This window comes from Vicugna pacos, chromosome 10, assembly GCF_048564905.1.
Source record: "Vicugna pacos chromosome 10, VicPac4, whole genome shotgun sequence".
NCBI classification, from domain to species: domain Eukaryota; kingdom Metazoa; phylum Chordata; class Mammalia; order Artiodactyla; family Camelidae; genus Vicugna; species Vicugna pacos.
This window is the reverse complement of record NC_132996.1, coordinates 28803256-28818527: the sequence shown is the minus strand read 5'-3', so window position 1 is coordinate 28818527 and position 15272 is coordinate 28803256. Positions and strand designations below refer to the sequence as shown.

Below are 15272 nucleotides of genomic sequence, written 5' to 3'. Positions count from 1 at the left end.
CTAGAAAGAAGTCTTAGAGATAGTCTAAAATATTAGCTTACATGTTCATCAGACTGCAAATGTGTTGTTATTACATTTTCTCATGTGAATTCCTAAGCATACTTAACATCTTTTCAACTTAGTAGTAAGCCAAAAAAAATTAAACATTTATGGAAAAAACCACCCATCCAATAGTGAACAAAATTTGATATGTCCACCAAAACTTAGCTCCCTTACAGTCTTTTGAAGACAATTCCTCTACCTGTGCTTTGGATCTTACTCTCCTACCTCAGGAGCCTTACTCTACCCTGTATCTCTTCACTATCTTGAATATACAACCAATCAAATGGATTCAATCTGTTGACTTTTTCTATTAAATAGTCAGACATTCAGAAAGGTATAGAGAATAATATAACATATACTTTTACTTACCACCTACCTCAAGAAATTAGACACTACAAATGTAGCCTAATTACAGCTGTACACATTTCCATGCATTTCTATGTTCTTGTAGCATTTACATATGTTCTACATTTTTTTAAATTTCTATTTTCACATTTATTTATCCTTCTGCAACTTGCTTTTATTTAACTCAATATTGTGTTAGAGATTCATTCCTACTGATATATATATAGGACTAGTTTATTTTCACTGCTGTAAGGCATTCCATTGTATAAATATACCAATACATCTGTCCACCTGCCTGTTGACGGACACTTGGATTATTTCCAATTTGTTTGCTATTCTAAACAATGCTGCTGTGAAAGTTCTTAAACATATCTCCCTGTGCTTATATCTAAGGATTTCCATAGGGTATAAAACTAGGAGAGGAATTCCTAAGTCAAAGATATGCACGTGTTCCACTTTACCAAAGATTCTCCAAAGTAAATGGGTAAGTATACTCCACCTAGCAATGTGTGAGAGTTCCCTGTGTTCCACATTCTTACCAACACTTGGTATTAACAGTCTTTTAATTTTTATCGATCTGTTGGGTGTGAAATACCTCATTAAGATGTTAACTTTCATTTTCCTAATTACTAGCAAAGTTTATCATCATCTAACATGTTTACTAGTCAATCAAGTTTCTTCTATGAATTAACCCATGTTTCTGTTCAGTTTTGTGTCTTTTTCTTATAATCCTTTGATAGTTAACATACATTACAAATATCTTCTCCCAGTCTAAAACTTTTTCACTTTGTTTTTGGTTGGCAGAAGTTGTAAATTTTAGTGTAGTCAATTTTTCCTCTGTGTCGTTTGCTTATTATACCCATTTTAAGAAATCTTTCACTACTCTGAGGTCACATATATTCTCCTATTAAGATGTAGGATGAAGAGCCATGATGTTTACAACTCACTTTCAAATGACTCAGCCAAAAAAAAATATTTTTTAATTTTAAAGAGAAAAGTAAGAAATACAAATATGGCAAAATAAGTTTTTGATCTAGGCAGAGGTGTATGGGTGGAGTTCATTGTCCTTTTCTTTAAATTTTTCTGAATGTCTGAAATTCCTATTAAAAAGTTAGAGAGGAAAATATGTATTTACCTATTTTCTCAATATGTTCTTCTAAAAGATTTTACTCTCACATTCAGATTTTTTTTCTTGAATTTATTTCTGTACATGGCACAAAGAAGGAAAATTTAATTATACTTTTCCCCATAGGATAACCAATTTCCCTAGCACTGTTTCCCCAACAAAATGCAACACTTGTTATTCATCAAGTTCCCGAATAAGCCTGAACCTCTTTGTGAGCTCTCTGTTATGTTTCAATGGGTTTAATCTGTCTATCCCAGAGGAAATATCACACTATCTCAGAGTAAATACCATAAGTAAATACCTTAAGTATGGTATTTACTCTGGGACAGACAAACCACAGCTTTATCGTAGTCTAGGTATCTGGTAGGGCTTTTTCTTCAAAACTGTCTTGCTATTTATATTAGGTTCCTGTGGCTGTCCTAACAAATACCACTTACTTGGTGACTTAAAATAGAAGTTTATTCTTTCACAGTTCAACATCAGTTACACTAGGCCAAAATCAAGAACATTCCTCCAGAGGCTCTAGGGGAGAACACATTCCTTGCCTCTTCCGGTTTCTGGTGGCTCCTCTGCCTGCAGTGACATCATTCCAATTTCTGCCTCCACCTTCATATTGCCTTCTTTTATTCTGCATATGTCATATCCCCCTCAGCCTCTCTCTTATAAGGATATTTTTAACTGGATTCAGGGCCCAACTGAATACTTCAAGATAATTTCCCTATGTAAGTATCTTTCTTAATCATAAACACAAAGACCATTTTTCCTTATAAAGTAACATTTACAGGTTCCAGGGATTAGGACCTGATATCGTCTGATTATTATTAGCCTTTTGCTCTTCCATACAAATTTTAGAATCAGCATGTTGAAATTCTGACTGGAATTACACTGAATCTATAGATTAGCTTGGGAAAAACTGATACTTTACAATGTTAAATCCATTTATGAATATATAATCACTCTCCACTTATTTATTTTTTAATGTCCTTTAATTATGTTTTAGAATTTTTTCCTTAAAAACTTTCCACACCTTTTATTAGATTTATTCCTGGATACCTTCCAGTATTATAAATTATGTATTTCAAAGCTTAATCTTCTAACAGCTAAAGTACAGAAATGCAAGTGACTAATTTATATTGAATTTATATCTAGATATTCTGCTGAAATCTCTTTTTAATTCTAATAATTTGTCTGTAGATGCTCTTGAGTTTCCTATGTAAAAATCATATAATCTGTGAATCATTACAGTTTTGGTCCCTCATTTCCAAACTTTTATTTTCTTATCTTACAATGCTGGCTCAGGCCTCCACTACAATGCTGAAAACAGAGGTCTGATAGACCTAAGTTTTTAGTGCATATCTTTTACCAAATTAAGGAAGTTGTTTTCTGTATGTATTGTGAGAATTTTTTTATTATGAAAGCATTAAACAACATAAAACATCAGTGCAATGGATTATATTAATATACTTTTTGATGTTAGCATTTCCTTGAATTCCTGGGATAAACATATTCACGAAGGGTGTATTATTGTTTTACATAGTATCAGACTCTGTTCCAGGGTTCCTTTCTCAGAAAATGGCATCACCATAAATCCTGTTGCTCTACCCACAATCTCAGGAACCATCCTTGACTCACATTCAAAACATCACCAAATTCTGTCAGTTCTACCTCCTGAATCTCAAGTCTGTCTACTTCTCTCAATCTCTACTTTCACCTCTCTAATCCAAACATCCATAATCTCTCATACAGGCTACTATTAGAGTCTGCTAATTGTTGTTGGTATTTACTTAAAAAAAAAAAAACAACTTCAGATATAATTCACATATCACACAATTCCCCTCTTAGTGTTCCCCAGTTAATGACCTTTAGTATATTCACAGAGCTGTGCCACCATCACCACAATCAAGTTTTAAATTTCATTATCAGCATTTGTCTCTCTCCAATTCATTTAGCACACTGCAGTAAGAGATCTTTCTGGAAAGAATATCTTAATCAGAACAGGAGTGATTAAATGCTTATCGAATTAATTCTTATATGATGAACTGCCAACTTTCTTCAGGTCAAAGTTTATTTCCCTAGTCAAAACCATCTCAGAACATTAAAAGAGACTGTAGATGATACATACCTAGAAAGTTGTGGGCGGTTAGTGCCAGCATTGAAGAGGGTGGGAGAGGCATGGGTAAACCACTTCTCAGAAAGAAGGTTATAAGTTTCAATAGCAGCATCAATATCTTCTTTGTGAATCCCCACAGATACCCTCATCAACATATGCTGTGGTCTCTCAGCCACTAAAAGCAAAAGAGAAGTTTTCACATGATGGGACATGTCAGAAAAATTAGGCTGAGACATGTATTCAGGTCAAGAAAAGGAACACCAAAAGAGAATTAAAAAATTTTTACACCAATAAGCAAGACAACAATTCATAAACTAAAATTAAAAATGTTATTAGCTCCAAGCTCTATTTTCAACACAATAAACAGAAAATATGACACACCAACATGTTCATGTCTCACCTTTTCCATTGATCTTCAACAAATAGGACCGCTCCAGTGTCTAGAAAAAGCAAAGCAACCAAAAGACTTGTAGAGCATAGTTTTTAAAGACACTATGGATATATCACTCACAATAAGGCTATCTATTTAAGCCTTCTCAGTTTTTAACATAATTTTAAATGAGAGGAGTGGCATATTTAGTTTTACTAGCTTCAGTTTGGAACATTATTAATTGGCTATTTGTTTTGGAAAACACTGCCTGAAAATTTCTGGAAAAAGTCAGCTCTATATTAATGCATATAATGTTAACAACAGATGCTGTGTTATTCATCACCATGTCATAATAGTTAACATTTATGAAGTGCTTATAACAGGTTAGGAACTCATTTAAGCAATACACACATTTCACTTAATACTCAAGAAAATTTGTTATTGAAATTTTATCATTCCCATTCTAAAGATGAGGAAACTGAAGCACCAAGAGATTAAGTAACTTGCTAATAAGAAATGGAGTAGAGATTTGAATTCAGGTGATCTGACATCAATATTGATATTCTCAATCACTACACAATACTGTTCACCAACACAAAAGTACCTAGAAAAGCACCTGGCACATACTAAGAATTCAATAAGTTGTAGCTTAAACAGTAGAATAATATGGAATTCTTCTGGCAAAGTATGTGCATAACTTCACAGGAAATTTTCAAATTTGGAAAACTTGAAAATTGTAAATGAATAAGCTATCCTTCTTTAATTCAAACCACTACCACCACCACCCTAACCCCACTAATCCCTCAGGTCCATCCTAATTCCCAACAAATTACTACCTTCATAATTGTATCACTAAAACATAACAAAAACCTGTATTTTCTGATTGAAGGAGGAATTCCCACTTATTTGAAACCCATTATTTACCTTAAAGCCAAAGTAATTATAAGAGAAATCTCGGTCATAGATAATGGCAGAATTCAGGCGCTGATGGATGTAGGGAAAAAAAGTAAGATAATTAGACTTATCTTCACAAAAGTCTGCTATATTTCATCCCTGATTCTAAAACTAAAATTGACAAAGGATACAAAAGAGATAATGCTAAGTATTATTGTTGTAAAACAGAAATCCATACCCAACGTTAAGGGAAAAAAACCATATAAATTGAGTATCCTAATTAGGTTTAAAAACATATATATTAAAAGACTAGAAGAAAACATAAATATCAGTTATATGTAACGAAAAATACAAATGTGACTTTCCAAACTTTCCTGATTATGTTTACAGTGCATCTCTAAAGAGGCAAAAAACATAAGCATAAAAGGGACCACATTATCATCCTTAAATATGCTTTTAGATTAGCTATTAATCCAAAAGTATTGGAACCACGCACTGACTAATACATATTTTTATTTTAAAAATTAGCCCATTCTAAACTGCACATAACTGTACAGGATAAACAATGACAAGGAGGAGGGTATAGCTCAAGTGGTAGAGCACATGCTTAGCATGCATGAGGTCCTGGGTTCAATTTCCAGTACCTGCATTAAAATAATTAAATAAATTACCTAATTACCTCCCTGTCAAAATCAAACAAACAATGACAGAAGGTGGGATTACATTAACAGTAAGGCTCATCAAATCCATGGTCCTTTACCAGGTTCTAAACAAACTATTGCTATGACAGTAAGATTTTATAGCAAAATTGGCCATTGTTACAGAGCTTTTGTAGGCTATAAAGCCTTTTAGAAGAAAACAAAAGCAATTAGGTATGAATAATCATTTTGGATAGGAAAAATAGAGACAGTTTTTCAATATAACTATCAGTGTTTCTGTATAGTGATCTGTCCAAGGACTTGAAAATTCGATATGAAACTCTTCCCTTTCTCTTAAATTTTTAGTGGTAACTTTCTTGCCAAAAACAGCTAGGGGCTTTGCCTAACGGAGAACTGAAATGCTGGATGAATAATACTTATTTTTTAGATACAGATTTTTGCTGCCATTGTGTTATTTTTATTTTCCACTGTCTTCAAGATTATACATATGAACAATATAAAAACAACTTCATTTTCTCTCAGTCTCTTTAACATAAGATACATATTTAGAGAGACAGCCAACTCATCATTCTATTACCCAAAGTTAAAACTGCTTTCTAATCTGTGCATATATCCATGGTAAATGAATCCTATGTGCAAAAGGGCTGGCTAGACTTACCCATCTTTTCCCTTCTATCTTCTGGGATGTAGTTAAGAAAGGGGTTGAAACCTAAGTGGATAATTTTTAAATTGCTGAGCAAGGAAATCTTGCAAAATTTTTACCTGAGCGACCTTATTGGAAGTCAGTTTGGCAATGTCTACTAAAATTCTGATTGTATATACTCTGGCTCAGCAATTCCACTTAAGGGATTTGTCTTACTGATATGCTCATCTAGGAGCAAAGCACTACACCATATGATATTCATTGTAGCAAAAGATGGAAAACAAGTATCAACTAAAGCAAATCTTACGTATACATATATGTATAATGATGATACATCTCTATAATGGAATGCTATGCAGCTCTTAGGATAGAGTAAATTCATAAATGCTAATATAGAACTATCCCTAAGATACACTTGTAAGTGAAAAAAGTGTCCACAAGAATATTATACACAGTACATTACCACTAAGAAGAAAAATATATGTATTATAGAACAGCTCTGGAAAAACACATTTTAAGATGATAAAACTTTGTTGTTTCTAGAAAGGAAAACCAGGATACAGAGAAGGAGAGAGAATTACTTTTTATGTATGTCTTTAGTAGTGTTTAAATTTTTTTAAATGTGCTTGTTACTTTAAAAAAAAAAAAGAATCTATAAAAATTTTTTCATCAGAAAAGCATTATACATACATCTTTATTGGCCAAAACAATATCCAGTGTTGGCTTGGCCACCATGGGAGAGTGTTTGCCATTATGTGGATTTATGTAGTTGAAGAGGTCTTCCATCACATCTAAAAACAATACAACAGAAAATTAAAATATCAAAATCACTTCATAGCTAATAGTTTAAAAACAGTGGTTCTCAACTCTTTTTTTCATCCCAACCCACCTCAATGCCTAGCATAGAAAGTGTTCAATAAACATATACATGTTAAATAAACATATATGGAAATACATATTTATTAGCTAAATAAGGAAACACTTCTTTGTTTGGAAACAATCTTCCAAAGTTAGAATGAGCATAGGCTCTTACAAGTTTGAAAAAGATCGCTAGATGATTCTGACACCTCGCCCCATTGAGAATTATTGTTTGAAAATAAACAAAAAAAAAATTACAACCTCTTCTCAAGTTCTTTTATTCTAAAAAAACAAACTCGACTTAAAATTCAAAATCTATCAACCCAAGTATTTCACTTTTAGAAACGCACATTTAGTTATAAACCCTCTCACTTTGCTCTTCTTCAAGACATCACAGCAGTATTTGGTCCTCTGCATTTACATATAATACACACACACACAGAGCTGGCATTTTGATAAAAATTGACTTACATCCATATATTAATTTTGGGAGAAGAGGTATCTTTACAATAAACCTACTGAAGAGGGAGTTATAACGTTTAAGGCCCCACCTAACATAACCTGGAATTGAAAGCCAAAAGATTTCTACTGTCGGTCTACCAGCTGACTTCTTAAATGCCACTTTTTATAAACAAATTATTTAACCTTCCTTTGCCCACATTCCTTGAGTTGCAAAATGGAGGTAATAGAATGAAGTGTTTGCTAATGGTGACAAAAGATTCACTGTAACATTTTGCTTAACCCAGAAATTATCAATAAATATTTTTCTTTTTTCCAACCCTGCCACCATCAAGAGCATGAAGATGGGCTTCAAAAAAAAGAGAGAGAACAAAAAGATAAAGAAAAGTATCCACTGACTCTTGCATGCAGCAAGTCAGCAGCATGGAGAAACAGGAAGTTATAGTCCCCACGCTGCACTTGCACATTTTGCATTTCTGAATAAGATGTAACTTTTCTTTTGACATTCCAGGTTTCATTCTAGTACCCTTATAAATTTTCTGAGAATACTAAATTCTTTCTAACTCTTTTCCTCTAGACTCACCACTGAACACTTTCTTTGTTTCTTTGTGCAAGTTAGAGACAGCAATCCTTGCTGCCAGGATGGCATAGTCAGGGTGCTTAGTAGTCAAGGTCGCAGCTGTTTCAGCAGCCAAAGTATCTAATTCCACAGTAGTTACCCCACTATACAAGCCTTGGATTACTTTCATGGTGATCTGAGCCTGTAAAAGCAAAACCAAGAAGTATTTGTGCTTTCCCAAGAACCAACAGCTTCCTTAAGAGAGCAATTAACAATCAAATTTACATCAAAATAAAACAGACAACTTCCTTTTTTGAAAAATTACCTTTTAGAATGGTGGGCTTAGAAAATTTAGTAATGAGAATTCATAAGCCAACAGAGCTGCTATATAATGCATACTACATATACAATGAAGAGATCATCAGTAAAAATAAATACATAAAGTTTAAAAATCTAAGTAAAGCTTTTGCAAAGATTAACAGTCACAAAGGGAAACAGCTGAAAACAGACCAATGATTCTTTAAGTATTTTCCCATCTTTCATTCAAATTCTCTCTATGTATTCAGGGTTGAAGCTACATACTTACCCATTTCCCCCCAATTCTATCTAAGGGCAAGTACAGGAAAGCAGATGAATCAAATTTGAATCATTCCAATGAAAGGAGATAAACGTGTAAGTTAGAGCTGGGGCTGAGTCATCAAGTAATTAATGACTACTCTTTCTTTAACACTTCACAAATTACCAAATATCTCAACTTTCATAATCTTCTGTGACATTTCACAATTACCTGTGAGATGGGTAGAACTACCACTACCATGAGGAACTAAGGCTCAGGTCACTGGGACTTGCCCAAGGTTACTGTCTAAGTCTTCTCGCTCCATATCCCATTCAACTTCACTGCATATCACTGTTTTCAAGACCATAGAGTACAAGGTATCCTCTTTTAAAACACATAATGCACAAGTCAGGAAAGACAAATTCTAAGTTGTATATATATTTTTTAAAAGATTAATCCAACAGAAAACAAATGCTTTTCATAGTTGACCAAAAAACATGCCTCCCTCAAAAAAGTGTGTGTAACTAATAGTTTAAAATCTATTCCAGTTACATTTTAGACCTAAGCTCAGGTTGCTCCTGATCACTTTTTTCCCAGATCCAGCAGTCATGTTCAGTAAAGAGTGGTGAAGTCTTCCAAATAGTTTCCGGTGCTACATGCCAAGTAATCAGAACTCAGAATAAAATAGCATCTGTGTGCCAGCCATGCCCTTTCTAAAAGCATACAGACTTTTTCAACTAAATCTTCCCTAAAAAGCTCGAGTCAGCTCCAGCACCCTTGCACTCTGAAATTCAGTACTGCATTAGGCATCTAATTATATTTGTGTCAAGTGTTGTGGATATCACAAGAATAAGATACAGACCACCCACAACTCTAGGGGAGGACAGAAACATATAATTAATTTGTATGTTATGTGGTTAATGCTATGAGGCCAGCACAAGTGCTACAGCACAGATAAAATACCTAAATAAGGATAGGGCAATATGGATGGGTTTAAAAAAAGGTTCTTAGAGACTCCATTTTACTAAGATCATTTTAAAAGCCATGCGGAAGATGTATCTGAAGACTGTAAGCTGAGAGGAAGACCAGGAGGACACTTTGGAGACCACTGCAGACAGCAGTCTAGATAAGGGATACTGAGGGTCTAGAGTAAAGGAGTTACAGAAGATAAGGAAAAAAGCAGCGAAACTTGTTTATGAACAGTTGGCTCTCCTTAATTTAAATGTTGGCCATGAAATCTACTTTATGTTACTTTAATGTATTCTTTCTACATAGATAACAAAAAAGCAAATTTCAAACTAGAACTTCTACCCAAATGACCACAATTCCAAAATAAGCTTTACTATAGGCTTTTCCATTTATGAATAATTTACTCAAAGAAGTCTCTAACATGAAATGTTCACATCAAGTTTTCTTCTTTGCTCACTTTTATAGTTCTCTGAAAAGTCAGAACTCACAGCACAGAACAAAAATTTAGGAAAAAATGTTTTAAGCAATGAGTTCACATTTTATATTCAAGGCCATAAGCAAAATACCAAACCAAAATATTTACCAAGTGAAGGGCCAGAGATGAGACAAGTGAAAAAATGAGGCAAGGAACCCAAGATACAAAACCCTATTTACTTACAGGATCAACAAAGTCCATATTGAGTCCATAACAAAGCTTCTGGATTCGAGATGTAATTTTGTCAAACATAACTCGCTCTTGGCGGCCATCTGAAGAATCAAACCGTATAACTCATGTTAGTACTTGTTAAGACAGCAACGTCAAAGAATCAAATGTAATCAAAATGCAAATTTTTTTTAATTGGCCAACATAAAACACTAAAAGATTCAGATCCCCATGCGATTCACCAAGAGATTTTTTTATCTTCAAAAAGTAGGAATTCTATACTGAAAGTCTTCCCTTACATTATACGTCAGATGGATTCCTGCAATAATTTCCCAAATGATCTGTTTCTCCCCTTGTCCCACATGACAGACAGAATTATTCTTTACAAACTAATAATAAAAAAACAAAATAACCCAATCCAAAAATGGGCAGAAGACTTAAACAAGTAATTCTCCAATAAAGACAAACAAATGGCCAATAGGCACATGAGAAAATGCTCAATATCACTAATTATCAGATAAATGCAAATCAAAACTACAATGAGATGTCATCTCACACTAGTCAGAATGACCATCACTCAAAAGTCCACAAATGATAAATGCTGGAGAGGGTGGGGAGAAAAGGGAACCATCCTACACTGTTGGTGGGAATGTAGATTGGTGCAGCCGTTATGGAAAACAGTATGGAAATTCCACAAAAATAACAAAAATAGACTTACCATATGATCCAGCAATCCCATTCCTGGACATATATCCAGAGGGAATATTAATTCAAAAAGATATATGCACCCCAGTGTTCACAGTAGCACAAATTTACAATAGCCAAGACATGGAAACAACCTAAATGCCCACCAACAGATGATAAAGAAATTGTGGTATATTTATACAATGGAATACTACTCAGCCATAAAAAATAATAAAATAATGCCATTTGCAGCAACATAGACGAATCTGGAGACTGTCATTCTAAGTAAAATAAGCCAGAAGGAGAAAGAAAAATATCATATGCTATCATTTATATGTGGAATCTAAAAAAAAAAGACACAAATGAACTTACTTACAAAATAGAAACAGAGACATATAAAACAAACTTATCGTTACCAGTGGGGGAAGAGGGTGGGAAGGGATAAATTGGGAGTTCAAGATTTGCAGATACTAATACATATAAAATAGATAAACAGCAACTTCATACTGTATAGCACAGGGAACTATATTCAGTATCTTATAACTTATAGTAAAAAATATGAAAATGAATAAATGTATGTTCATATATGACTGAAACATTATGCTGTACACCAGAAACTGACACAACATTGTAAATTGACTATACTCCAGTTAAAAATATATACATATAAATATAAAGAATTATTCTTTAAAACTTAGGTCAAAATCATGTCGTTACCCACCTCAAAACTCCCAACAGTTTGATTTTTCAAAATCAAAATCAAAATCATTACAATAGTCCATAGACTCCTACACAACCTGCCCTGTGTGTCCCCTTCTCCTACAACTTCACCTCCTACTCTCCCACCTTCTTCGCTCACTCTACCCTGGCAACCCTGGCTCCTTGCTATCTACACCTCTTTTCGGTCTTTACTCAATGTCACCTTCTCAATGAGGCTTTCCCTGATCACCCTATTTTAAATTGCAATGCCCCAAACACAACCTTGCCCCTCTAATCCCCCTCTCCTTCTATGCTTTATTTTTCTCCATAGCACTATGATCATCTGACATAGTCTCTATTTCACTTATGTATGTTTATTGTGTGACTCTCCCCACCCATCCACTAGAATGTAACTTCGAAAAGGGAAAAGATTTTTTTTTTTTAGTTTTCAAACTTTTATTTTTGAGCTACGTAATGCTTTTTTTTAACATTTTTTTTTACTGAGTTATAGTCATTTTACAATGCTGTGTCAAATTCCAGTGTAGAGCACAATTTTTCAGTTATACATGAACATACATATATTCATTGTCACATTTTTTTTCACTGTGAGCTACCACAAGATCTTGTATATATTTCCTCATGCTATACAATATAATCTTGTTTATCTATTCTAATTTTGAAATACCAGTCTGTCCCTTCCCACCCCCCGCCCCCTTGCCAACCACAAGTTTGTATTCTATGTCTATGAGTCTGTTTCTGTTTTGTATTTATGTTTTGTGTGGGGTTTTTTTAGATTCCACATATAAGCAATCTCATATGGTATTTTTCTTTCTCTTTCTGGCTTACTTCACTTAGAATGACATTCTCCAGGAACATCCATGTTGCTGCAAATGGCATTACATTGTCAGTTTTTATAGCTGAATAGCATTCCACTGTATAAATATACCACCTCTTCTTTATCCAGTCATCTGTTGATGGACATTTAGGCTGTTTTCATGTCTTGGCTATTGTAAATAATGCTGCTATAAACATTAGGGTGCAGGTGTCTTTTTACAGTAGGGTTCCTTCTGGAAATATGCCCAGGAGCAGGATTCCTGGGTCATATGGTAAGTCTATTCCTGGTCTTTTGAGGAATCTCCATACTGTTTTCCACAGTGGCTACACCAAACTGCATCAAAAGGGAAAAGATTTTGTCATGTTTTATTTACCAATGTATTCCCAGAACAAGGACCAAGGCCTAGCACATAGAAGGTATTCAAATATTTATTGAATGCTAAATGATTTATAAACCTGTCTCCATTCTAACACCTTCATGATAATCTGGCTTACATATTCTCCTGGAGTAATTACTGATTGTGAATATACTTCACATCATATAAAGAGGTACTTCTATTTGTAACTCAAGACAATCTTCCAGAGGTAATCTCTTAGTTTTTATTTTGGGGATGTGAAAGCAAGTATGTGTAGACCTTATCTAGTTAGTCCTTTTATGATTTTGATCTTAGATCCTATTGCTCTTTGTTCTTCCAAACAAAAAGTCCTAGCTGGCCCAAGGTAAGTTCTCAAATGTCTGATGAAAAATAAGTGAACAATAAGATACTACTGCAAACCCGTCATCAATGAAACAAGTCAATTTTTCTTAAAACACTAATATATTAACTAAGATAGCCCTTGTCTTTCTGATCACCATTGTGATCTTTTCTAACCGGACTCACACATGCAGTGTTTAACTCTGGAATAGAGTAAACTGACAGGCCCACACTGGGACTGAGCCCTGAATGCTCTACCGACTGGTTAACTGGGCAGGCAGGTGACCACAAAGCAATATTAGCAAACTGAGAATTCTGCAGCTGCCAAAGTAATCAGGACACTGACAAAAAGTACAACAGCAAAAGTCTTAACTCACATTGGAAAGGCGAGGCACCCTAAAGGGCTAAAGAACCAATGATCCACTGTTCTCTAGCCTATCATTCTACCTGGTCATTTTCCAGCCCACATGCTGATTTCATCATATAACTAATCCCTATTCTTCCTTGCCTACATTATTATCCCCTTCTCTCAAACCTTAATATGGTCCCATATCTCTTCTACTGTTCCCTATGACGTATTCAAAGTCCCAATGGGGCCTCCCACTCCCACATCCATCACTGTTTATTTATACCTTACTCAACTGAGAAGTCCCTCTTCCCCCCTTCTATACATCTAACTCCTACTCACTCTCCCAACTCTCACCACATCCATGAAACCTGCCCCAACCACTGTAACTCACATTGATTTCTTCCTCCTATGAAATGCTCTAGAATACTAATTGTCTGATTTTCTCTTGGTTATAAGCTATCTTCTTTAATTTCTCTCTTCAGGAGGAGTTTGCTAAGACTGTACCAAGAATGTGCCTCTTCTACAAGACACAAGCTTTCTATTCCCTCTGCCCACAACGTGCAGCCCGCAGATCTTCACATAGCTTGCTCTTAGTCGTGGTCAGCTCTGCCCCGAGGATCCAATCCAAGATTATCTTCTCATTCATCTTTATCATATTACTCTGTTTTACTAACATTATCTCACTAATCACTACCTGAAATTAACTCATTCTTACACGTCAACTTGTTTCTTGTATACACTTAACTACTCTCACCCACACCAGAATGTAAACCCCATGAGAAAAAGGATTTAGCTTGTTTTGCTGAGTGCCGAATCCCCAATACCTAAAACAGTTCCTGGCACAAAAGAGGTGCTGAATAGTCATCCCTCTGTATCTGCAGGTTCCATGTGTGCAAATTCAACCAGCCACAGGTCCTATATTATTTATGATCCGCGGCTGGTTTAATACGTCAATGTGGAACTGGAATCTGCAGATGCAGAACACGCAGATACCGAACCGGCAGAGATCGTGGGCAAACTATGGGTCTATGGGACTTGAGCATACGCAGATTTTGGTATCCACAGAAGGTCCTGCAACAAAATGCCCCATATATATCTACCAAGGGATGACTGTAAATACTTTCTGAATAATTGAATGAATGGGCTTCTATAGCCTGTACTTTACTTATGAGAATATTTATCATATTTTATATTAACATTCTCATCTATCTCTCTCAATTGATTGTAAGATCTTTGAAAGCAAGAACCATGTATGCCTACTCACCACTGTAACCTCAGTACCCAGTATAGCATCCACAGAGTTGTAAAACAATACAATGGGCTATAAAGGGAATTAGAAAGGATGGGAGGGAGGGAGAATAGGAGGAGCAATAGAGAAAGGATTTGGAACAGAGGTTATCAGAGTACAAATGGATACTTTAGAAGGTATTATTTTGCAAACTTTCATTTCAGTTTTATGTAAATACATACATATACATGCTGTGTATACTCAGTCATAATGTAAAATATAATTTTTACCGTGGGTTACAATCCAGTTTTGAAAACACAATACTGAATTTCAAAGCTCACAACTCAGCTACATTGCATTTATTCCAATGGTTCTGAACTTTTTTTTTGTTTTATTTTAATCTCCTTGAGCAATACAATACTGTCCCAACAAGAAAAACAGCCCAAGATAGCAGATGAGAACAACTCATCTACTATTCCCTTCTGTAAATTAACAAATTTCATGTGGATTATTCCTACATCCCTAACAGTCCTAAGATTGTGGAAGATGG

The 15272-nt window shown here is 34.7% G+C and overlaps 1 protein-coding gene across 2 annotated transcripts in view; it reads right to left on the bottom strand.

Annotated features, from left to right (window-relative positions):
• The window catches only part of RRM1 (ribonucleotide reductase catalytic subunit M1), a 34289-nt gene that overhangs the window by 16378 nt on the left and 2639 nt on the right, over positions 1–15272 (bottom strand). For both annotated transcript variants that reach the window (XM_072969342.1, XM_006203403.4), the window contains 6 exons: positions 10249–10337; positions 8090–8267; positions 6880–6980; positions 4918–4977; positions 4024–4063; positions 3636–3798 (listed from right to left, as the gene is read on the bottom strand). In XM_072969342.1, coding sequence (XP_072825443.1) covers positions 3636–3798; positions 4024–4063; positions 4918–4977; positions 6880–6980; positions 8090–8267; positions 10249–10317 — 611 coding nt within the window. In that variant the 5' untranslated portion in view covers positions 10318–10337. The remainder of the gene's footprint in view (positions 1–3635; positions 3799–4023; positions 4064–4917; positions 4978–6879; positions 6981–8089; positions 8268–10248; positions 10338–15272) is intronic.